Source organism: Gekko japonicus, unplaced genomic scaffold (assembly GCF_001447785.1).
Source record: "Gekko japonicus isolate JY-2015 unplaced genomic scaffold, Gekko_japonicus_V1.1 scaffold55, whole genome shotgun sequence".
Taxonomy (NCBI): domain Eukaryota; kingdom Metazoa; phylum Chordata; class Lepidosauria; order Squamata; family Gekkonidae; genus Gekko; species Gekko japonicus.
Window position 1 is genome coordinate 2178513 of NW_015160837.1, and position 25640 is coordinate 2204152.

At 48.5% G+C, this 25640-nt stretch overlaps 1 protein-coding gene across 1 annotated transcript in view; it reads left to right on the forward strand.

Annotated features, from left to right (window-relative positions):
- Positions 1-10694: 10694 nt before the first annotated feature.
- ARAP2 (ArfGAP with RhoGAP domain, ankyrin repeat and PH domain 2) overlaps positions 10695-25640 on the forward strand; it is a 179161-nt gene continuing 164215 nt past the window's right edge. Inside the window, exons 1-2 of the mRNA XM_015418194.1 lie at positions 10695-11524; positions 21868-21938. Of these exons, the coding sequence (XP_015273680.1) occupies positions 10695-11524; positions 21868-21938 (901 nt within the window). The remainder of the gene's footprint in view (positions 11525-21867; positions 21939-25640) is intronic.

The following is a 25640-nucleotide window of genomic DNA, read 5'->3' on the forward strand; positions in this document are numbered from 1 at the left end:
GGGCATGAACTAGGCTTGTCATTTGACTCCTGGGGGTGGAACATCTCTCACCCCCAGATCCCGTTGCCTGCCAGCACTCCCGAGGGTCAGTGGGAGGAGAACAGAAATAAACAGTTGCTGAGAGTCGACCCCGTGACCTCGTATCTGGGGAAAACCCGGAAGTGATATCATGCCTCTCTTGGAATTGCCAGAAGCTCTATGGTTTTCCCAGTACGGACATAGGACACATCCCCATCTCCCCGGACTTCTACTGTCTGGCAACCCTAGTGAGAACTGAGCCATATTACCGACCATCTTGCAATATTTAATGCACAAGCACTATGTTCATGGGGAGAATTGGGCATAGTTTGGTATAGTGGTTAAGTGTGCAGACTCTAATCTGGGAGAACCGGGTTTGATTCCCCACTCCTCCACTTGCACCTGCTGATGTTACCTTGGGTCAGTCACAAGCTCTGGCACAGTGTCCTTGAAAAAGAGCAGTTTGTGTCAGAGTTCTCTCAGCCCCACCTACCTCACAGGGTGTCTGTTGTGGGGAGGGGAAGGGGAAGGAGTTTGTAAGCCGCTCTGAGACTCCAAGTGAAGGGCGGGGGATAAATCCAATCTCCTCCTCCTCTTCCTCCTCTTCCTCTTCTTCCTCCTCTTCTTCTTCTTCTGGTTGCCATCCCCTGGCGTGCCCAACGTGCCCAAGCACGATGACACCACCCAGAGGTGATGTCAATCCAGGCACATTGTGCGGGGGACACTCTAGCATTTGGGTTAAAACTCTATGGTGACCGTAGAGGTTTTTTTGTCAAAAAGCTAGAGCGTCCCCTGTATGACGTGTCTGGTGTGATGATGTCACTTCCGGGTGGTGTTACCACAGCACACGCGCAAAACACATCAAAAGATCCCGGGACCAGGCAGGAACGCTCCTGCTGGCAGCCAGGTATAACCTGGCAACTCTAGTACATAGACTTGATTTGTACATTCTCCCTCCTTACAAAAGGAAGTGTGTGGATCAGGCAGTACCTTAAGGTATATGCTGGAGAGAAAAAGGCATCCCCCAGTCTTACACGTGATCTTCTCAGCTGTTCTTAAGGCTATAATGGAATCTGTGCTTATTGCTTGTTTTCAGTGGCATTACCACAGCGTTGAATACAATATGGGCTGTGTCTTCTCTTGTATAATAAACGTCTGTCTACCTTTAATTTTAGCAATAAATGCAAACTTTGTTTTCTCATTTCAAAGCTTTGCTGGGATTTCAAGGAAATCTGATTATCCTCCTTCTCTTCTATCTGGAGCCTGTACAAGACCGTGTTGAAAAGCTTTGCTGCAGCTGGGAAATATTGTGTCAAAGGCATTCCGTGCAAAGGGGTTACAGTGATAACAAGCTGATCTTTTAAATGGGCTGTTGTGTGTAATCTTCAAATCCAGTGTTTAAATGGATGATATTTTGGTGAGGTTTACAGACGAGTGCTTCAAATGAAAAACAGAGTATGTACTTTCAGAGTTCTTCAGGAATTATGATAACAGCCGACTTCCTTCTGCTTTCCAGAGTGGTGTAGCAGTTAAGAGCAGCAGACTCTGATCTGGGGAACCGGTTTTGATTCCCCACTCCTCCCCATGAAGCCAGCTGGGTGACCTTGGGCCAATCACAGTTCTCTCAGAACTCTCTCAGCCCCACCTACCTCCCATGGTGCCTTGTTGTGGGGGCAGGAAGGGAAGGCGATTATAAGCCACTTTGAGACTTCTTGGGGTAGAGAAAAGTGGGGTATAAAAACCGACGCTGCTGTTTCTTCTTCCCTGTCTTTTGCAGGTAGGAGACCAGTGGATGGGGTGGAAGAATCAGTTTAGTACCCCAAAGGCCTCCCCCCCCCCCTCGTTAGCCAGAATCTTTGGCGTCTGCTTAAATTGCTGCCTTTCCTTCCACAGGCTGGGGCCTGCCTGCCTGGGAAAATCAGAGAGCAAAGAGATGAGTACAGAGATCTCAGGGAAGTTGCGCATTGTTATGAAGATGCGAAAGACGGGAAAGCTGCCTGAACTATGCTGAGTCAGTGAAAGCTGGTACCAGACTGCTTGCGCAGTGCTATGTTGCAGCTCTGATGCTTCCTCCCCATTTTGTTTCTAGGTTTAATTAAAAAATGCTGGCGCTGACCTCTGTAGCCCCAAGTAGCCAGGTTATTTGAGGGACAGCCAGGTTATTTGGGTTGCCAGCTCTGGATCGGGACGTGCCTGGAGATTTTGGGGGTGGAGCCTGGGGAAGCAGGGTTTGGGAAGAGGCGGGACCTCAGCAGGGTACAATGCCACAGAGTCGACCCTCCAAAGCATCCATTTTTTCCCCCAGGGGAACTGATCTCTCTCGTCTGGAGATCCAGGGCTTTTTTTGTAGAAAAAGCCCAGCAGGAACTCATTAGCATAATAGGCCACACCCAACAGCAGAAATTCATTAGCATATTATGTCACACCCAGACAGTGCCGCTCATTAGCCTATTAGGCCACACCCCATACCTTCCCTTGACTTGCCCGGGCACCCCACGGCTGCGGGGAGCCCGGGCAAGTCAGCCCTTGGACAGGCCAGGGAAGGCACGGGGCCTGCCTGCCTTGGAGTGGCCGGGGGGGGTCACTCTCCAGGCCTTCCCTCTGTAGCCACGCACGCAGAGATTTCGGCTGTAGTGGGCATGGCCAACTCTGAAGCCAGCCGGGACTCCGTTCCTGTGCGTTCCTGCCCAAAATTAGCCCTGTTGAGATCTGTTGTAATATCGGCAGGTCTCCAAGCCCCACCTGGAGTTTGGCAACCTTAGTCATCCAGTGCACAGCCGAACTGGCCCCTGGCTTGACTTTTTCAGAGGGGCAGGTCTTTTCTGAATGCCGACTCTGTGCAAAATGAGATTGCTGGGCATATGAGAGAGGGTCTTCTCTGCCGGAGCCCCTAAGCTCCGGTCTTCCTCTTCCCTGGAAACTCAGTGACCCCCATCGTGAATGGATTCCCAGAGATCATTAAAAAACGTTCTGTTGCCCTGACCTGGATAGCCCAGGCAAGCCCGATCTCGTCAGATCTCGGAAGCTGAGCAAGGTCGACTCTGGCAAGTACTTGGATGAGAGACCTCCTTGGAATACTTGCAGTCGGGAGGCGGGGGCAGGCTTTATTCCGCCACCTCTCTGAATATCCTCTGGGCCCCCAGTAGGGGTCGGTCACCGGAGGTCACTATGACTTCCAGTTGTACACACACACACATATGAAAAGTACAAAAAAGGCCAAAAATCCCATTCTGTTGTAGAAGGCTGCTAAAGGGGGCTTCCGGGGTTGCCATCTCCAGGGTGGGAAATTCCTGGAGATCTTGGGGGTGAAGCCTGCAGAGGGCGGGGATTGGGGAGTAGAGGGCCTTCAGTGGAGGTACAATGCCATAGAGTCCACCTTCCAAAGCAGACATTTTCTCCAGGGGAACTGATCTCTGTCACCTGCTGATCAGTTGTAACAGCAGGAGATCTCCAGCTACCCCCTGGAGTTTGGGAACCCTAGGACTACACACACCATCACCCTCGGCCTTTTTGCAAGATTTTAATTATTTATTTGGTATTAGTTCTAAGTGGTGTTTGGTTCTATAATCTCTTTTTTAAAATCTTAAAAAATTTAAACTATTGGGCGACGCTTCGTAGATTGTAATTAGTTATTGCTGGTTTTTATTACCGGCTCATTTAGCTTGATGTTGCTTAATTGTAATTATAGTTTACTGTCTGTAACTCCCTGTTGTAAGTTGTTTCGGATGCTTTTGAATAGAAGACGGGGTGGGGGGAATTGTATGAGCCTGTGTGGTGCAGTGGTTAGAGCTGGGGTGTCGAACTCATTTGTTTCGAGGGCCAGATCTGACATAAAGGAGACCTTGTTGGGCCGGGCCATGTGTGTCATGAAGTGTAGTGCCAGGTAGCGGAGATATAAACTTTATAAAGGACACAAACACAAAGTTTTTTACTTAAAATAAAAACATGCTTAAAACATTAGCTCTGTAAGCTGCAAACCTACTTTTGATTTATGGACATTCACCACAGAAATCTCACGCTCAGAGTTCTGAATGTAGGACCCAGGTTAAAACATGAAATGGCTGAGTGATTAAGAGAGTCTGGCGAAGCAAGCTGTGATGCAGCAGCAGCAGCCGAACTGGAAGCAGGAGAGGGCCAGTTCCACTGCAGGCCTGATGGAAACCCTCCGGGGGCCTGGTCCGGCCCCCGGGCCGCATGTTTGACACCCCTGGGTTAGAGTGTTGTCTGCGATCTGAGAGACCAGGGTTCAGATCCCCGCTCATGCCATGGAAGCTCGTTGGGCGACCTTGGGCCAGTCACACTCTCTCAGCCTAACATACTTTACAGGGTTGTTGTGAGGATAAAATGGCAGAGAATGACGTAAGTGAATACATAAAAGAAAGAACTGAAACCGCTGGTAGGCTATTAACTGGTTAAAATGAATTTTTTTTTTTTTAAAAAGAATCTCGAGAAGGTACTTGGCTCACGCCTAAGTCATCGGTGCGAGGCAGCCAGCCTTCAAGAAAGAACAGAGGACCATGACGGATGAGACCCACAAGGTCCCTGATGGGATCTTCCCAGCAGTATTTAAAAGTAACAGCTGTGCAGGGCCCCCGTTCAGCTCAGAAGAAGAGTAGGTTTTTATACCCCACTTTTCTCTACCATCGGGAGTCCCAAAGTAGCTTGCAACCGCCTTCCCTTCCTCTCCCCACAATGTAGATTCAGGTGGGTGGCCACGTTGGTCTGAAGCAGCAGAACAAAGTCGGAGTCCAGTGGCTCCTTTGAGACCAACAAAGTTTTAATCAAGGTATAAGCTTTCATGTGCAAGCACACTTCTTCAGATACAGTGCCTTGCTCCTCCTCAATGTTCCTCATGATATCTCTTCTCTGTAATGCTTTTTGCTTTTGTTCTGTATGCTATTCTATGGGTCTCTGACCGTAATAAAATGAATGAATGAATCAGATACAGTGAAGCAGAATTTCCTCAACCATTACATATAGAAAGAGGAGGTTGGGGGGCTAGCTGCCATGATGGGCCACCCAGAATCAAGATGCACAGGTAACTGGACAATTATAGCGAAGTTTTGAGTCCAGTGGCACCTTCAAGACCAACAAAGTTCAACAAAGTTCAGTTCTGGGTGCAAGCGAGACCCGAGGGACTCAGCATGTGTAGATGCACACTCCCCCAGGTACATCCCTCAAATATTACATATAACCCCCCTAAAGGTAAAGGTTCCCTTGCTCGAAAGCCAGTCGAGTCCGACTCTAGGGTTGTGGTGCTCATCTCCGTTTCAAAGCCGAAGAGCCAGCGCTGTCCGAAGACGTTTCCGTGGTCATGTGGCCGGCATGACTAAACACCAAGGCGCATGGAACTCTGTTACTTTCCCACTGAAGTGGTACCTATTTACCTACTTGCAATTTCTTGCTTTCGAACTGCTAGGTTGGCAGGTCCTGGAACTAGAGACGGGAGCTCACTCCGTCATGCAGCAGCCGGGTCTCGAACTGCTGAACTACCGACCTTCCACAGCCTGCAGTTCAGCGTCTTAACCACTTGAGCCACCGCAGCTCCTTATAACCCCCCTACCTATATGTAATATTTGAAGATGTTTGTTTCAATGTATCTGCTGGAGTGTGCCTATCTTGATTTTGGCTGGCCCCCATTCCTGTACGTAATGATAGAGGAAATTCTGCTTCACTGTATCTGAAGAAATGTGCTTGCACACGAAAGCTGACACCTTGACTAAAACTTTGTTGGTCTTAAAGGTGTCACTGGACTCAAACTTTGTTTCCCCCACAACAGACACCTTGTGAGCACAGTTCCCTCTAGGCTGCACTAGGGGGCACTGGCGTGCAACATAGCAGAGGCTGCCTCAGAGGATTTCTGCTCTGCACACAACCACGCTTCCATAGGAAACAATGGAGGATGGGGACACCTCCTTCTGGGGCCCATAGAATTGGACACCTGTTCCAATCGTTTTGAAACTTGGGTGTTTTTTTAAAGGAGAGGCGCCAGCAGCTATGCTGCAGATTTGGTGCATCTAACTCAAAAAACAGCCCCCCCCCCAAGCCCCAGATACCCTCAGATCAATTCTCCATTATAGCCTATGGAACCCATTGACTATAATGGTCTCCATCTTATATATATAAAAGTAAGTCCCCTCACCGTAAAATCAACGCCCAGGCCAAACCATTGGACCTAGAGACACCAGATTTGGGAAGAGTGCTCCTGCCGTGGCATAGGTGCTCGCTAACAAGGGACTTTTTAGAAATACCCCTAAGTGGGTCAAAAGGGGGGAAATGTGCTCCCCCCATTGATTCCTATGCAGCTGCCAGGCAGCTGCCTCTCTGCACCTCCCACTGTCTGATTGGTCAGCTGCAGAGCTCAGTGTTCTGAGGTAAAAAAAAACAACCCAACAGTTACAGGGGACTACAGAGAGCTAATGACAGTTGAGGAAATCAGGAGTGGCCAAGAACCACCTGTGAGGTGAAGCAAAGCTGCTGGCCCAGCGGCTTCCAACACACTCTCCCCATCTCCTACACCTAACAGGCGGTTTTCTGTCAGGTGCAGCCCCACCTCCACAGTGACTTCTAATACTCCTCCCTTCCCCCTCCTACACTGGACAGCTGCCTGTCAGGTGTAGGAGACGAGGTGGGATGGCTTCCAACACACTTCCCCCACGTCCTACACCTAACAGGCGGTTGTCTGTCAGGTGCAGCCCCACCTCCACAGTGGCTTCTAATACTCCTCCCCCCTCCCGCACAGAACTGGCAGCTGCCTGTCAGGTGTAGAAGAGGAGGTGGGATGGCTTCCAACACACTCCCCCCACCTCCTACACATAGCAGGCGGTTGTCTGTCAGGTGCAGCCCCACCTCCACAGTGACTTCTAATACTCCCCCTCCCCCTCCCTGTCAGGTGTAGGAGAGGAGGTGGGATGGCTTCCAACACACTCCCCCCACCTCCTACCCCTAACAGGCGGTTGTCTGTCAGGTGCAGCCCCACCTCCACAGTGGCTTCTAATACTCCTCCCCCATCCCTGTCCTGCACTGACAGGCAGATGCCTGTCAGGTGTAGGAGAAGAAGTGGGATGCTTACAGCCGCCAGGGAGGTTTGCTCAGCAGGATTCCCTTAGCACTGCTGCTGGCCCAGCCTCCCTGATGCCTTTAAATACAATCCCCCCAAACACCAGACAGGCCGGTGACTGTCAGGTGTAGGAGCAGGGCCAGGGTATGAATGTTTATGGGAAGATAATCGGAGCCATTTCTAGGAGCCATTTCGATGTGTGCCTCCCTCATGAACCTGAAGAAATGTCCACCATATCACCACTCCCTCACACCAACTCCCCCTCAGTCCTCTCACCTCTTACTGCCCCCAAGAAAGCTCCTGGCAAATGTCGAGCCAGATACACCAACGCTACAAGGAGGAGGCAACTTAGGAATGCAGCAAAGACATTTGCACATAGTACTCCTGCAGTGCACTGAGCTGCACAGGCCATGTACCAGCAAGATCACCCTGAGGTGCTCAGAACAACACAGTTTCCATATGAGGAAAACAATGCAGGGAGACAAGTAGAGAGGCCATCACTTTCGTGGAAGGTAGTGGGACAGTTCTATGTGGCCTGCTCCAGTGTGAGCTCATCAAGCAGCCTGGTGATCCTAGCACCTGAGGGCAGAACCACCAATGTGGTCTAAGGTCCTTCAGTAGAGGGGGGGAAAAGTATGTATGTCTCACTTCATTTCTTACATACAATCGTCTCTGTTAGAATCCCTACAACAAATGTCACATTTCAAATTTCACATCATCAGTATTGAAACTGGATTTACGGAACTTAAATACCGTAGCGAAGCATGGGTATCAGGCTAGTAGGCTATAATGAAACAGTAAAAATCTTTTTTTTTTGCACGCCCCTATTATGCTTTTCAGTATGATTTGAAAGATGCCTCGAGTCACAGTAAAAGTGGGATGTAAATATATGAATAAATAAATAGTTTCGGCAGGTTGATAATGTTCAAGCAACTTCATGTTTGTTAGGTTAGGCAGGCTTCGGACAGTGATTGTTCCACCTCTGTTATACATGACCTGTAAATCTCTCATATTTCACAAAAAAACAAAAAACAAAACCCAAGGTAGACTGCAAGAGGTTTCCCCCCCAAGTGCTGGTATGTTTTCTAAGGCTCAGTGCAGGGCAACAGTCCGAGACCAGGTCTAGCAATATAGTAGACAGGGGCGGGTAGACCTGTTCTCTGGAGGCCAGGTCTAGCAATATAGTGGACTGGGGTGGGTAGACCTGTTCTCCAGAGGCCAGGTCATCCAATATAGTGGACAGGGGCGGGTAGACCTGTTCTCTGGAGGCCAGGTCTAGCAATATAGTGGACTGGGGTGGGTAGACCTGTTCTCCAGAGGCCAGGTCTTCCAATGTAGTGGAAAGGGGAGGGTAGACCTGATCTCTGGAAAGGGGTGGGTAAACCTGTTCTCTGGAGACCAGATCTAGCAATATAGTGGAAAGGAGTGGGTGGACCTGTTCTCTGGAGGCCAGGTCTACCAATATAGTGGAAAAGGGCAGGTAGTCCTTTTCTCCGGAGTCCAGGTCTACCAATATAGTGGTAAAGGGATGGTAGACCTGTTCTCTGGAGGCCTGGTCTACCCCCATAGAGGACAATATTTTCTGTAATGAAGTTTGACTTGATTCTGTTCTCTCTTATAATGTTTAAATTATTGTTAAAATATAGTTTAAAAGAATTAATTCTGAGATTTTTTACAAGGTTATGGAAATAGTCTTCTAAGACTCTCTCACAACTTTAATGCTAGTAGCCTTTTTTGCTCACAAGGTAGAATTTTTGCTCACAACACTGTGGAGCTTAGAGGGAACATTGCTTGTGAGGTAGGTGGGGCTGAGGGAGTTTGGACAGAACTGTGACTGGCCCAAGGTCACCCTGCAGGATTCCTGTGGAGGAGTGGGGAATCAAACCCAGTTCTCCAGACCAGAGTCCACTGCTCTTAGACATTACGGCACACAGGTCACAGTGCAGGAAGAAAATGGGGCGAACCCCTCCTCTTTTGCACGGTTTTTCACCAGTTGAAATGGATTCCTTATCTTTATTAGTCCTTTGAAGGAAGAATGATGGTACGGTAGTCTTGGTCAAGTGGCTGTGAGCCTTACCTAAAGAAACCACATGTAGGCGAGAGGGTCAAAGGGCTCCTTCCTCTCTACTGTGGTCCCAGTCTGAGCCAAAATCTCCTGTAGCTGCAGTTGCTGTTCTTAAGTCACTGGGGGGAAACTGATAGTGAAATCTCCCAGCATCTCTTGTCTGTTTCAACCTTGATTCCCCCCCCCCCCCCGTTTCCCAATTCACAAAAGTTTTTATGTCTAGCAGCCTGAGGATTATATTCTGCAACCATTATATCTGGGTAAGGGGTTAAATCTGACCAAGGGAGCATTGACTTTCTAAAGCCCGTACCCTCAAAATCCCGTTGGCCTCCTAGACTTGAATCTAGCTGTTTAATTTATTGGTGAACTTGTATGAATGTTCTCTCTTGTTTTGGTGTAGTTTTTAGGATCGTGGACTCTGATTTTGGAGAACTGGCTCTGATTCCCCACTCCTCCACATGCTGCTGCTGGTGTGACCTTGGGTTAGTCACAAGTTCTCTGAGAGCTGTTCTCTCACAAGCAGGTCTCGAAAGAGCTCTCTCAGCCCCACCTACCTCACAGCATATCTGTTGTGGGGAGGGGAAGGGAAAGGGATTGTAAGCCGCTCTGAGACTCCTTCGGCTAGTGAAGGGCGGAGTATAAATCCAGTCTCTTCTTCTTCTTCTTCTCTTCTTTTATTGGATTGTGTCCAGCCAGTCTGGTGTAGTGGTTAAGTGCATGGATTCTTATCTGGGAGAACTGGGTTTGATTCCCCACTCCTCCACTTGCACCTGGCTGGATGACCTTGGGCAAGCTGTAGTTCTGTTAAGAGCTGTTCTTGAAAAAAGAGCAGTTTCTGTCAAAGCTCTCTCAGCCCCACCTACCTCACAGGGTGTCTGTTGTGGGGAAGGGAAGGGAAAGGAGTTTGTAAGCCGCTCTGAGACACCTTTGGGTAGTGAAGAGCGGGGTATAAATCCAATCCAATCCAATCTCTTCTCTTCTCTTCTTTTTTTGTGCACTGTTTGCCAATTTCCCTCTTTAATACAGATCGTATCCCTCATGGATTTTGTACCTGCAGGTCCCATGATTCTGAGCAGAGCATTTTGGTGGTCAATAGGGTCCCCCCTCCTCCCTTTTTCATGAGTAGAAAAGCTGGTTGGATCCAACCCATTGTCTCGATTAACATTACAGGTAATGGCGGGAGCTAAGTGGTTATGGAGGGAGAGCAAACAGATTCCATTTTTGAACGCTTTCTGTCTGGGATGAGAGATCCTGTGTTCATTTTCATTGTATAGTTCTTGGCAGTTAAAAGCATGAAGAGTTTCAAGAGACTGTTATATACCAATGTGAACAAAAATGTTGGCGCTTAAAATACCATCTCTAACACCGGTTCTTTCTTTCCTTGTTCTGCATTGTAGGAGCTGAAGGTGTTGATTTTATATATGCTGTTCCTACTTGCGGAAAGTGTTTTTTTCTACTCGGGGTCTTAAAGAAGAACTTTTGTCATGATTCTGGGCATGTGTGCCAAGTATTACGTCTCTGAACCAAAAGGTTAGGAATGAAGTTGCCAGGATGTCATTCAGAGACACCAGCGCCGATCTAAATGAATTCTTAGATGGTATCAACTTGGGGCAGTACTTTTCTAACTTTCAAGCGTTTGGTTATAATAGTTTGCAAGACTGCATGTGGGTAAACAACGCAATGCTGCAGCAGATGGGCATATGTCCTACTGGGCACCGCAGAAGAATCCTCAAACATCTGGAAGTCCTGTTTTCCAAGAGGCAAGGCAAGTCTGCAGATATCGAAAGTCACAGTTCTGACCCCCCTGTTCTAAATCTGAACGAGAGTGGAATAAAGGGCACGATATCTAGTGAACAGACAGACACAGTCTGTGGCAATAGTTGCGCCTGTGAAGAAAATCAGGAGCTTCCAGACAATGAGTCACAGGAACTCACAGGCAGCACATCTTCAGATCTGGACTCTTTCTATTCGTCCTGTCCGAACTCACACTGCTCAACAGATGTTTCTGCTGCTGCGGAAAATACATTGGAACAAGTGACGCCTGAAACGGTGTCTTATATAGATGATTCTCTAGAAAAAGGACAATCCAGCCAAGTAGAAGATGCTGCCAACGACGATTCCACTTCAGATGCTTTCTGTTCCTCTGAAATGAAGTCTGGCGAGGAGGAGCACCTGCTCTGTTCCGGACTGGGGAGCTTGCCACGTGATCCGCCGGACTCACCGTTCACTGAGTTTAAAGGCGAAATGGTGGAGAATGATCTGTATGGCCCTTGTGCGCAAAGTCTTCTGACAGCGGCTCCTAGAATAACGCGATCTTTCATACTCAGACATCGGCCTGTTCCAGAAATACCAGGCTCTTCCAAAGCTGCTGCTTCACCAAGGTAAACTTAGTTTTTGCTCCTAAGCATTATGTTTGTTAGTACTTTTGGGTGTTCAAAGGCCTTCCGGTGTATGTTCTCATTAACTATGGCCATAGCTGCAGTAGTGTGTGTGAGATTCATTTTGCAGATAAGGACAGGGTGGAAGTGGGGACTGGAGCTGTGATAGAGGCTTTGCCTTCCTGGTGATGGGACGGGGGTTCAGATTTGAACTGGGCACTTTTTGGTTTGCAGCTTTGTCATTTAGGCAATGTCATTTAGATGTCTGATTTTAAACCGGATTCCTGACTTTAGATAAAAAAAAATTGCATACAATACAGCCAAGGACCCTCGTAGGGTTGCCAGGTCTTACCTGATTTTTAGCGGTGGGGGGGGATCTCGGGTCTGTCGTGGAGTCTTCTTGCACACGTACTGTGATGACATCACCTGGAAGTGATGTCATTGCTCCGGATATGTTGATGCATTAACACTAGCATTTTGCCCCAAAACTCTATGGTAATATAAAAACGGGGTTTTTCCCGAATTTTTCCGGGGTTTTTCCGGGCCTTCACATCTCTAAGGGGGATAGGATTAAAGATTTGGGGGTGAAGCCATCAAGAGCTGATGCAGAAGCGCCCTGACCCGGATAGCCCAGGCAAGCCCCATCTCGTCAGATCTTGGGAGTTCAGCAGGGGCGAGCCTGTCAAGTATTTGGACGGGAGACCTCCAAGGCATACTAGGGCTCAGGACGCAGAGGCAGGAAATCAAGTAATCTCTCTGGAACATCCAACCCCACTAGGGGTTGCTAGAAGTCACAATGACTTCCAGGCACACACACACACACACTATCGACGAAACAAGCAGACAGAGAGCTGATGTAGATGCTTTTTGGAGGTGAGGAATCCCATCTACTTGGGGAACTGCCAAGACATATAAAAAACATTGCATTATAAGGTACCCAAAAGAAAGTAGAACACCCCTCTACCCACAGCCAGGTGAGAAACTAAAATGCTCCAGAAAGGATGAAGTGCTGAGAACGGCTGAGGAGAAGGGGGAAAGGGTGGTGGTGGGTGGGGAGAGAAGTGAGCCCACTGAAGCCCTCGAGAGCTTAGAGAAACCTGGATGGGGAAAAGTTGAGGAATGGGATCAAATGTATGAATGATTTCCACCCACTGGTGATTCTTCTGTGGGTTCCCCAAGCCTGTAACTAGATCTAATAGGAAAGTGGCTGGCCCCGATGCTCCTTTTGAAAGCAGTAATGTCAGGCTAACCACAATCGAGGCAGGGGTCTCTACTTTCTTGAGGTACATGAAACAACTAATATGTTTTAAGGGTAGAGTTACCTGTTACAAGAAACACGGTAATGGGGGTTGCTGTTGAAAACAAGACTTCCGTTGAGCTTCCCCCCTACCTTTCCATTCAACTTAGCCATGTCCCGATGCCATTGTGATGTGTAGTTTCTCGTATTTCCAGTGGCAGCCAGCGTTATGGAGTGGTGAAATGTATATTGTAACGATTGGAGAGGCAGTCCAGTGCAGTGGCTAGAGTTTGACTTGGAAGATTTGGCTTCAAGTCTCCACTTGGGCATGAATTCCCCTGGGTGACAGACTACTTATTCAGGACCTGTTTATGTCGCCTGTCCAGAGACCTGCTTAAAGCAGCTTATGGTAAAAAGAATGCAATCTCTACTTTGCCATGGAAGCTCACTGGGCCAGTCGCATACACGCAACCAGTTTGGTGTAGTAGTTAGGAGTGCAGACTCTAATCTGGGAGAACCGAGTTTGATTCCCCACTCTTCCTCATGCAGCTGCTGGTGTGACTTTGGGTCAGTTACAAGTCCTGTTCTCTCAGGAGCAGTCGAAAGAGCTCTCTCAGCCCCACCTACCTCACAGGCAATGTTCCCTCTAAGCCGTGGAGCCTTGTGAGCAAAAATTCTACTTCATGAGCTGCCGACATTAAAGTTGTGAGCAAGCGATTTGGCTGCTGCATAAATGAGTTGGCTCTGGAGCTGTCCTTCCTGAGCTGAGACAAAAATGTGTGAGCCAGAGGCCAAAAAACTGTGAGCTAGCTCACACTAACTCAGCTTAGAGGGAACACTGCTCACAGGGTGTCTGTTGTGGGGAGGGGAAGGGAAAGGGAAAGGAGATTGTAAACTGCTCTGAGACTCTGAGTGAAGGGCAGGGTATAAATCCAATCTCTTCTTCTAATATACTCCACAGCGTTGTTTTGAGAGGAAAATGATGTATGGGGCTTCGTTCCCCATTGAAGAGAAAAGTGGGTGTAACTGAAAAACAACAAGATAGGTTATCAATGTTAGAAACAAGCCATTAAAACCAGCAGGAAATAAGCACTGAACATCCTAAAAAAATATATCCATAAAACAGATCTTAAGCTAGAGGTAGGCCATAAAGGAGCTAAAAATACAAAAGCCCTTAGTTAAGACTGTAAGTTAAAAAAAAATGTTTTGGTCTGATACCTGAAAGACAGTATGGTAAAGGCTAGGTAAGTCTCAAGGGGAATGCCATTCCACAGGCAGGGTGTCACCGTTGAAGTGCCAAGTCTCTAGTACTCGCCACCTGCCTCACCTCTGCAGGTAGGGTCACAGAGAACGGGATTGGAAAGCAGATCACAACTAGCATTCTGGACAGTTCATTCTCCTTCCACCTAACCACAGAATAGTTTCCGGGGCTGGGAAAAGGATCGCCTCATCCACATCCGTCACCCTTGAACTCCTTGAAGGAAATGTTGTAATATAAATGTGAGGAACAAAGGCATGATTTCAAGAAATGGGATGAAGTGAACCAGCCATTTCAGAAGGGAAGCGAATACACGGCTGCCTGTTTTGGGCACCCGCTCCCAAGTTGTGACATGCAGTTCCGCCCTAAAAATAGCTCGTAAGATGTTTGCCCTTCGCTTTTGTGGTCGCTATAATCCTGATTCACAAACCGCAGAGTTGCAATTGCCCTTTTGTTTTCAAGTTCCATCATGAAGTGTGATGCCTGAATGGGAAGATTGCTTCATGCTGGCAACCTCTTGGGGTTTTTTTAAGCCAAGCTCTGTGTCCTTAACAGTGTTGCCTTTCAGTCCAGGTTGTAGTTTACACATCTAATATTTATCTGTGTCTGGCTCTAAAAAGATCAGTGTGTGTTGTTGTTCCTCTTGCACACAGCGAAGAGATGAAGGACATTTTCAAACTTTTCTCAGTCTTCAAGAACTGCCTCCAGCGTGTGAAGAGGTGTGCACGTATAATGGAACTTTAAGGCATATGGAAAGTCACAGCAGCATTACCAACATGACCACGTCTTCTACAAAGCTCAGACTGATTTCCCACAAGCAGCTATTGTCACCCTTGCTCTTCCCTTCCCCCGATTGTATTAGTCAATTTTCCACTACTTGCTACGTGGTTGCATTTTGACCCACAGCTTCACCCGATTTCCCCTGCGTCTTTTCGATACTCAAAAAACAGATCGAGAAGACGCGGGAGAGATTGGGCGAAGCTGTGGGTCAAAATGCAGCTACGCAACAAGTAGTGGGAAATTGATGCTTAAAATTGGGGGGAAAGGGAAGAGTGAGGGAGTAGCAGCTGCTTGTGGGAAATTGGTCTCAGTTTTGTCACCTCTTTCTTAAAGGGTGCGACACGGCGCTCCTTAAAAATCACATCGTTGTCATGAACAATTCTAAATGTGACTGCCGCCAGCCAGGTGGCTGTCTTAATATTTATATGACTCTGGGTTAGGGCTGCCAACTCTGAGCTGGGAAATTTCTGGAGGTTTTTGGGGTGGAGCCCGGGGAGGGTGGAGTTTGGGGAGGGAGGGGAGCTTAGCAGGGATGTTATGTCATAGAGTCTGAATAGGGTTGCCAATTCCCCTGACTTGGCGGGGGTTTACCCACTTTCAGGAGCCCCGATCTCCTGCCACGGAGCTGGCCGGTGGGGGAACCCCCCCCCCAAAAGCCCCATCCACACCAACATGCCCAGTACAGTGACATTACCCAGAGGTGACGTCATTGTGCAGGCCCTGTTGTGTGTGTGTGTGTGTGTGTGTGTGTGGCTACCATAGAGTTTTCCCTCAAATGCTAGAGTGTCCCCCTGCAATGTGCCCTGCAGGATGATGCCCTGCCTACTTTTGGGAAAGCTCAGCAGCTAGGGTTGCCAACCTTCTGGTGCCACCTGGAAATCCCCAGCTATTACAGCTGATGTCTGGACGACCCAGGATCAGCTCCCCTGGAGAAAAGGGCTGCTGTGGAGTGTGGACTCTGTGGCACTGCACCCTGCTAAGGTCCCTCCCCTCCCCAAACCCTGTCCTTCCCAGGCGCTATCCCCAAATTCTCCAGTTATTTCCCAACCCAGAGCTGGCAACCCTATTAGTGAGCACCAAAGGAAATACAGGCACCATATTTGGGAGCCCTGATTTAGGGTCTAAGTGCTCTGGGAACTTCATGGGTTCTATGCAGGGGTCATTTCCTGCGGGAGCGCACAGGAGCGGAGCTCCGGCAGTAAAGAGCCCAGGGGGCGGACACATGCAACAAGCCCCACCCCCTGCTCCCAGCAGCCCTCAGCCAGAGCAAGAAGCAGCCAGGTAAGTTGCAGAGCTCCCCCCCAGCCCCCCGGTCCAAAAGAGTCCAGTGGCACCTTTAAGACCAAGTTTTATTCAGGTACAAGCTCTCCCTCCTCTGCCAGGACAGATCTGCACATTCACGCCACCCCCCCCAATAGCTAGCAATCTAAAACAGTCCAGTGGAGCTTGAGCGGTGGGTGTTGCCTTCTGACACACTTCCGGTGATGTCAGGGGGTGTGGCATATGCAAATAGGTTATGCTAATGAGTTATGCTAATGAGCTCCTGCACCTCTTTTTCTATGAAATGACCCCTGGTTCTATGTCAGTTTGATGGCTCTTCCTTCCAGAAGAATCCTGGTGAGGCTGCTGAGAATTTCGTTGGTGCTCCCTTGCTCTGTCCCTGCTCTTCGATGTCATGCCAGCCAGGCTGCAGGCCCTCCCCCTGTGGCTTTCTCATGTTTAACCTGGGCTGTCATTCGTACAAAGCAGCTATGCGCATTTAGTGTACCATCCACCCAGGCTACAGATCTCTGCCGTGCTGACTTGACATGCTTTTCTGTGGGTAGCAGCCTAGATTAAATGAGAAGCTGGGCGTAGACAAAGTCGCACAGGAACATACTTTTGCCCTGCCAGCATTACATTGAAGCCAGGCCTCAGGGTTCCTGGAGGAGAGGGAACTCCTTCTGAACCAGCACAAGTTTGTGGTGCAGCTATGTCTGTACACAGAAGCGGAGGCAAAGCAGATGAACGCAGCTGAATCATATCAAATAATTTGTTGATTAGGACGCCTGGAGTGCATCTGGAGCGCGCACGGTCATCTGAGTTTTCCTTTGGATGACCGTGGCCCCGCCCCCAGCGTGCCCGGCGTGGTCGCGTGTCACTTCCGGGTGACGCGCACGTCGGGGTGGGGTTCCCCCCGGGTCCTGATCTGCTGCCGGCGAAGAACGGGCCTCTGGGGCGGGGGTTTCCCCGCCCCCCGGGGGGACTTGGCTAGCCTATTTCTATCCTACTCTCCCCGCATGGCAGACTCAGGGCGGGTTACATCAGATTTAATAAAATATATAAAATATATAAAATACAAAGGAATTAGTCAAAATATGATTAAAACACTAATAAGTTACAACTGTATCCTTCGGCCGGTGCAGTTGTCATTAGAATTAAGTCTCACAGATGCCATCTCTAGTATACAGTTCTGACCCATTGAGCAGAGGCCCAGTAAAGGGGGAGGGATGTCCATTGCCCTAGTTAAAAGCCTGGCGGAAGAGCTCCATCTTACAGGCCCTGTGGAACTGTAAAAGGTCCCACAGGGCCCTGATCTCATATGGGAACTTATTCCACCAGGTAGGGGGCATTGCTGAAAAGGCCCTGGCCCTAGTTGAGGCGAGATGGACGTCCCTGGAGCCAGGGACCACCAGAAGGGGTTGATTGGCAGATCGTGAAAACCTTCAGGGCTCATAGAGTGACACCTGTTCCATGCCTAGAAGATGGCCAAAAAAGAAAAAAAAACCCAGGATCCCAGGCCAAACTTGCCTGGAGAACATTTGCTTCCTGACCCCAAAGTGGCGATCAACATTTCCTTGGGCATGTAAGAAAGGGCCCACGAGAACTAAGCACTGAGGCAACCCTTCCCGCCCTCCCTCTCATGATATGCCTAACCTCACAGAATCTACATTGCTGTCAGATGGCCACCTAGCCTCTGTTTGAAAACTTCCAAAGGAGGAGAGCCCACCACCACCCGAGGAAGCCGGTTCCACTGAGGAACTGTCAGGAAGTCCTTCCTAATGTTTAGCCGAAAACTCTTTTGATTTAATTTCAACCCGTTGGTTCTGGTCAAAACCTTCTGGGGCAACAGAAAACAACTCCGTGCCATCCTCTAGATGACAGTCCTTCAAGTACTTGAAGAGGGTGACCGTATCACCTCTCAGTCGTCCCCTCTTCTTTATTTCCCTATTTGCACCCCGCTTTTCTCCCCACAGGGGACTCACAGTGGCTTACGGGATCATTGTTTCATCCTTCCGTGTTTCCCTTCACAACAGCCCTCTGAGGTGGGTGAGGATGAGAGTGGGTGAGCGGCCCAAGGCTACCCAGTGAGCTTCGTGCCAAAGTGGGGATTTGAATCCGGCTCTCCCAGATCCCGGTCTGACACTTGAGCCCCTGTGGCACATCCTGTCAATTTAGAGCTTGTTATTTCACTGCTGGGGTGGGTGTGGCTGCTGCTTCTTCATGACTTTAGGGGAAATGTCGTCCTGGAGAGGAACCGTGTCATCAGCTGGCCTGTGCCTTTTCCTGCGTCTCATCTATTTATTCGATTTATAATCTGCACCCTCTCCTCAACAGAGGACTCGGGGCAGTTCACAGCGTACACAACCGAGCACTGAAATGTAGAATAGATAATGAAAACGATAAATACAGTAAAACAGAGTTAAATTAAAATTCAGCTGGTCATCAGCTCTGCAACACATCCGGGCAGCCGGCCAACTCGCTCGTCCTCTTAGTTCATTAGATGGTGCACAAAACAAGGAAGGTTTGCGTTGCCCTTGGTTTGGTTGGTTTTTTTGCCGTCAGGTCGCAGCTGACTTACGACAACTCCGTAGGGTTTACAAGGCAAGAGACGTCCAGAGGTGGTTTGCCATGGCCTGCCCTCGTGTCGTGACCGTCGAATTCCTTGGAGGTCTCCCACCCCAATGCTAGCCAGGATCGACCCGGCTTAGCTTCGGAGATGTGACAAGATCAAGCTAGCCTGGGCTATCCAGGACAGGGCAAATTTTCCCCCTAACTTTCTTTTTTTTTGCCCTCACATCACAACCGACTTACGGTGACCCCCACGGGGTTTTCAAGGCAAGAGACGGACAGAGGTGGTTTGCCATGGCCCGTCTCTGTGTACTGACCCTGGACTTCCTTGGTGGTTCCCCATCTAAATATTCACCAGAGCCAACCCTGCTTAGCTTCTGAGATCTGACAAGGTTGGGCTACCCTAGGCTGTCCAAGTCAGGTGCATGCCCTAAGACAGTGGTGGCGAACCTATGGCACGGGTGCCAGAGGTGGCACTCAGAGCCCTCTCTGTGGGCACGCGTGCCATCGCCCCAGCCAGGCCCAGACCACCATTCAAGTGTCGAATTCTCTGCCAAATAATTTTAAGTAAATGAAAGCATTTGGGATTGCTTTCCTTACTTTGTTTGGATCAACTTTTTAAAAAAATGTTTATTAAGATCAAGTATAACATGTACAATAACTGCAAAACAGTATACAAAAGTCCTGAGAATCCAAAATTACAAACCAGCCAGTTAATCACCAACAAAGTTTTCAACATACACCAACAGTTATGACATATGAGTTGTTTTTTCTAAAGTAAAACCTCAGTATCCAGGTTAAATTGCCGTGTTGGCACTATGCGATAAATAAGTGGGTTTTGGGTCGCAGTTTGGGCACTCGGTCTCTAAAAGGTTCGCCATCACTGCCCTAAGAGATCATGCAGGGCACAGACCTCCTTGGGGAGCTGGCTCTAGAGGGCAGGGGCAGCTACCGAGAAGGCTCTTGCCCTAGTGGAAGACAGATGGGCTCTTTGTGGACTGTTTGTCGTAGCCCCTGCCAGAATGGGATGCAATAACAGGGGAGCTGTAGCCATATTGCTACAGCAGAATTGGGGTCCACGTATCCACACTATTTCCTCCACACTTTGTGTGAAGGCAGACTTGCAGTCTTCACTGCGGTCCAGCTAAGCTCATTGAAATCAATGGGTTTAGGCTGGAGTCACTCTGCGTCGGATTGTACAGTAAGCATTCTGGACGTGCTGCTCCAAACATGGACTCTCTGCCCTGAAAATAAAATAAAATAAAAGATGCCTCGGAAGGCAGTGAATGGGCGTTCAAACGACTCGGGCCACACTTAAAGAATGTTGTCTGTCATCACCCCGAGAATGGAACTTTGTGAATGGGAGAGAAATAGTATTCCTTCCTGGTCGTACTTATTCAACTACATTTACATTCCCACGACGATGTGGCAGCCTTTCAAAACCTTACAGATCTGGGTCCGATCAGTTCTGTGTTCCAAAGGCAGCACCTAAAGATGTGACATAGATCAAGAAATGGACGGCTTCCTGGCAAAACGCTTTGAGCGGTTTGCAGTGAAATGCAATAAAAAGAAAAATACAAGGGCAAACGCCCTGCTTAAAAAACAAGCAACCCCCCCCAAAAAAAACTAATTTAGTTAAAAACACTCAGGATTTTGTTTTAAAAGGCACTGCCCTGCCACCTGGAAGTGAGTCTGGATGCTGCCGAGAACCTTCTACGGAAGTACTGATTGAAATATTCCAGTAGAGATCCTCTCTGTGTGTGCTGAATGTATCCAGCTCTGTTTTGAAAGCGATGGCGCTCCTGAGAGCCAGTTTGGTGTAGTGGTTAAGTGTGCGGACTCTAATCTGGGAGAACCGGGTTTGATTCCCCACTCCTCCACTTGCACCTGGCTGGACGACCTTGGGCAAGCCGTAGTTCTGATAAGAGCTGTCCTTGAAAAAGAGCAGTTTCTGTCAGAGTTCTCTCAGCCCCACCTACCTCACAGGGTGTCTGTTGTGGGGCGGGGAAGGGAAAGGAGTTTGTAAGCTGCTCTGAGACTCCCTTGGGTAGTGAAGGGTGGGGTATAAATCCAATCTCCTCCTCCTCCTCCTCCTTCTGTTTCAATGGTTGCTCCAAGCCCTTTCAGCATGGCAATGAAAATTTTGTGAATGTATATTTAAAAAAAAATCTGTCTAAGTAGGTATAATAATAGCAGAAACACACGTGATGAATTGTTCCACACAAGGAAAATGGAAACCAGCATGTTAACACTGCTGATGCTGGGCAGGATATGCTGCTTTGGGGCTGTAGGCAAGTTCATACACCGCTTTCTTTCCTGTGCTAAAGTTTCTGAGAAGCCAGCTTCTGGCTAGTGAAGATCTTGAAGCCAGTCTAATAGCACCACTCCACATTTCTATAATGCTTCCAAGTTTTCTTCCCATTGTTGTTTTTTAGTCCTGATTAGGGATCGGCACAAACCAGCTCATGACAAACTGGGCCCAGTTTGTGGTTCGCAAACTGAGGTTTGTGCCAACTTGCCGCCGTGACCCTCCCACCACCCTTTGAGAAGGCATTTAAGGAGACCACAGTGGCATGATTTGCAAGTGAACTCAGAAGGCATTTAAAGGGAACCCTTCAAATGGCTTTTGCAAGCTTGGACTGGACTCATGTGACCCCTTTAAATGGCTTTTACATGAAAGGGAACTCTTTAAATGGTTTTTGCAAACTGAGTGGCACACAAGTGATGTTCAAGCGACGAGGTCACTCGGAAGCCATGCTGCATCACGAACCGGTTCGTTAAATGCGAAGGTTCGTAGAGGTTTGTGATTCGTGAGACCTCATTAATCATGAACCTTCACGGGCCATCGTTTTCCTGGTTCATGCCCATCCCTGGACCGAATAACCCTGACTTGGATGGCCTGGGCTAGCCCAACATTGTTAGGTCTCAGAAGCTGAGCAGGCTTGGCCCTGGTTAGTACTTGAATGGGAGACCACTGAGAACGTCCAGGGTTGCTACATGGATGCGGGCAATGCATTTCTGTTAGTCTCTTATCTCGAAAACCCTATGGGGGTCACAGTAACTTTACCGCACTTTCCATCATCAGTCTGAACAACAATCCTGTAAGGTTGGTGAGTTGTGTTCATATTATGAAAGGGGTGGTGGTTAAGGCTGAGGGAGTTTGCCTAAGGCCATCTAGGAAGTTCACGGCAGGGGCAAGACTTAAATCTAACATATCTTCCCTTTTCTGGTATTTTCTAGCTCCCTGCAAGAAAGAAGAAACCTCAACACCTTAAGTATTCCTTCTTTGGAGAGTCTTCTTTCCCAAAACAGTGAGTTGAACATCGAGATTCATTGCGGTTATGCTGAGCTGTGAGGAGTTGACTCTGACTCTGTCTTGTTGGGAAAATGTAGCAAGAAGTTGCAAGAAGGTTGCATTAGGAAACCTGGACAGGGCTATTTTGGGGCAGGAACGCCCAGGAGCGGAGTTCCGGCTGGCTCCCCAGTTGGCCACGCCCAGCAGGAACTCATTAGCATAATAGGCCACACCCAACAGCAGAAACTCATTAGGATTGGCTACATTAGGGGTGTGTGGCCTAACATGCAAAGGAGTTCCTGCTACAAAAAAAGGCTCTGGGTTTTGACAACAAACAAGTTAAACAGAATAACAAGCAAAAGGTGGGCATGACTGGATGACCACACTTCTGGTAACATGGGGGTGCGGCCTAATGTGCTAATGAGCTGTGCTGTCAGGGTGTGGTCTATTATGCTAATGAGTTCCTGCTGTTGGGTGTGGCCTATTATGCTAATGAGTTCCTGCTGGGCTTTTTCTACAAAAACAGCCCTGGGAAACCAAGGATCCTTTAGCTGAGAAAGTGGCACATCATGTGGTTTAGAAGAAATGTGATGTCCTTCCACTATGCTTGTTTTTCACTTGTCTGCATAAGAGCATTTGTGATGGTGGAAAATGTGGTTGAGAATCCACCCAGGATCCATCCAGAGAGGAAGCTCGCAGATCTTGCCCATGTGCAAAACTGGTTCATTGATTTCCTGGAAGAGGAGAGGTTCAGGTTTGGCTTTGGTCCAGCATCTCAGAAACCTCCTGTGGAATGCCGTGAGCCATAGTCTTTTCTTATACCAAGCCTGCATGGATCTATTTGAATTTAATTTTATTTATTGAACTTATTTAGACGCTGCTTTTCCAGCTCGGTAAACTGCCTGAGGTGGCTTAGGTTCAACGCAATACAATGCAGCCTTTAATTATAAGATAACGGAAATCAAGCCAGTAACCATTTATAACAATGAAGTTTAAAGCCAGGGTTAAAAGGCACTCCAGAATAAAACATAATTTGAACTCTCTTTGGAAGGCTTGTGATGAAAGTGCCAAATGTAGGTTAGGCTGCCAACCTCCAGGTGACGGCTGGACATCTCCTGGGATTACAACTGACCTCTGGGTGATAGAGATCAGTTCCGCTGGAGAAAATGGCTTCTTTAGAAGGTGGACTCTGGCATTATAGCCCCCTTGAAGTCTGTCCCTTCCCCAAACCCCACCCTCCTCCGGCAGCACCCCCCAAATCTCCATGTATTTCCCAACGCGGAGTTGGCAACCTTACTTGTGGAATAATGAACCAGAAATTGCTGCAAAAAGTTCAAACTGTTACAGGGTAATGAAAATGATGAATGGACATTTTGCTGATGTAGTAATCTCAAAATATCTTCTTTATTGTTGGATCCCCAAGCATCGAGAATAAATCCACGTTTTCAAGAAAAGCAAAATTTATTTCAAAGCGTTGAAGACATACTCAAACACGTTCTTTGTTAGAACTGGGGATACACAGTTAGGGCGAGCATAATAAAGGAAATTCAAACAGATACACATCCAATGAATAATATTCCCGCTGGCGGGCTAATGAAACGGTTGCGCGCCCAGTCCATGGGAACCAGGCAGAACATCAGACAAAACACAGGTGCAGTTCTCATGAGATAGCAATAGGCAAGCATTACAGCATCTTCTCCCCCACACATCCACCAGTAGTTATCTTATGCATTCCAGCACAGAAGCAGGATAGTAGAAACAAGCCGGGTGCAACAGGGTAAGGATATGTACACAGAGGTCACAGAAAACAGAATGGCAGCTTGCTGACATACTGCCCCCCTTAAAATACACTTAAAACACACCTCCCGGGTCGGGCGGGAGATCTCCCGGGCTGGGCGGGAGACCTCCCGGTTTGTCCGGGAACCTCTTGTGGAAACTACGGATCAGGTAAGGGGCCCGAATATCCCCTTCTTCCACCCATTCGCGGTGCTGGGGACCGAAATCAACCCATTCGATAAGGTACCAGAGTTTACCACGTTTCAATTTACAATCAAGGATATCAGCGATCTCAAAATGTTCATCCCCTTCCAAAATGACAGGTGGAGGAGGAGTAACTGCTGGTCTCCAGGGAGACGGGCCAGGATCCTTCTTCAACAGGCTCATGTGAAAAACAGAATGCAGAGCACGTAAATTCTTAGGCAAAACAACATCAACCGCCACATTATTTATGACTTTACGCACTTTGAATGGACCAATGAACTTCCACCCCAATTTCCTGCTAGGTCGCAGCATCTTAATGTTCTTGGTCGAGACATACACAAGATCCCCAGGTTTCAGATCAAACCCCACCACCCTACCCTTGTCTGCCTGGGTCTTGTAAGCAGCCTTGGCTGCGTCAAGTGTTTGGCATAACAGAGGCCATGCTTTTTGCAAGGACATACACCAGGTATCAGCATCCCCCACAGGACGTTGGCCCATCCCCTCCAGGAAAGGGAGGGGGGGCTGTCGTAACCAGAAACAGCTTTATAAGGAGACATGCCCGTGGAGCTATGGACAGTATTGTTATAACAATATTCAGCAAGAGGCAACAATTCACACCAATCATTTTGTTGATAATTAGTAAAACAACGAAGATATTGCTCCAGGGTCTGATTAACTCGTTCTGTTTGTCCGTCAGTCTCAGGATGATACGCGCTGCTGAGCCCTTGTTCCACCCCTAAAATGGAAAGAAGTTCCCTCCAAAACTTAGAAACAAATTGGGTCCCCCTGTCAGAAATTAATTTAGCAGGTAATTGATGAATTTTCACCACGTGAGACATAAACGATTTCGCCAACCTCTGAGCTGTAGGCAAGGAAGGAAAAGGCACAAAATGAGCCTGCTTAGAAAATAAATCAACAACCACCCAAATAACAGTGTTCCCTTTGCTCGCAGGGAGGTCAGTAATAAAGTCCATGGACACCACTTCCCAAGGCCTCGATGGAGTAGGGAGTGGTTGCAGAAGACCGGGAGGCTTACCCCCCCTGGGTTTAGTTAAGGCACAGGTCTGACAGGATCGAACAAAAGTCAATAGGTCTTTGCGCATCTGTGGCCACCAGAACTGTCTGCGGATGAGTTGTAGAGATTTAACAAAACTCCAATGCCCTGCCAGTTTCGAACCATGAGCAGAATCCATCACCTCCCTCCTCATCGAAATAGGCACATACAGTTTGTCTCCAGAATAAATCAGACCTTCAGGGCTACGGACACAATCTGGCAACGCTTTCAGGGAGGCATCATCATCAGCAGTAAAAGCAGACATATATTTCTGGACCCAGCCCCCCCCCCCCCAGGGAAAAGGGAAGGCGAAGTTTCATCAGAGCGCGGAATCGAGCGCGCTTGCGCACGGGTGACCACAGCCCCCCCCAGGTGGGAGGGGGAAAAAACAGAGTCCATGATGATTTCACGCTGACTGTCATGTTGTGGGAGGCGTGAGAGCGCGTCAGCCAGGGAATTAGCCGTCCCAGGGAAATGACGAAGAGTGAATCGAAACTTAGCAAAGAAGTCCGCCCAACGAAGTTGTTTAGCGTTGAGAGAACGGGGGGATTTCAGCATCTCCAAATTCTTATGGTCAGTCCAGACTTCAAATGGCAGTTGCGCCCCCTCCAACCACTGCCTCCAAGTGGAGAGAGCCAGCCGGATCGCTGACGCCTCCTTCTCCCAAATCCCCCAGTTTCGTTC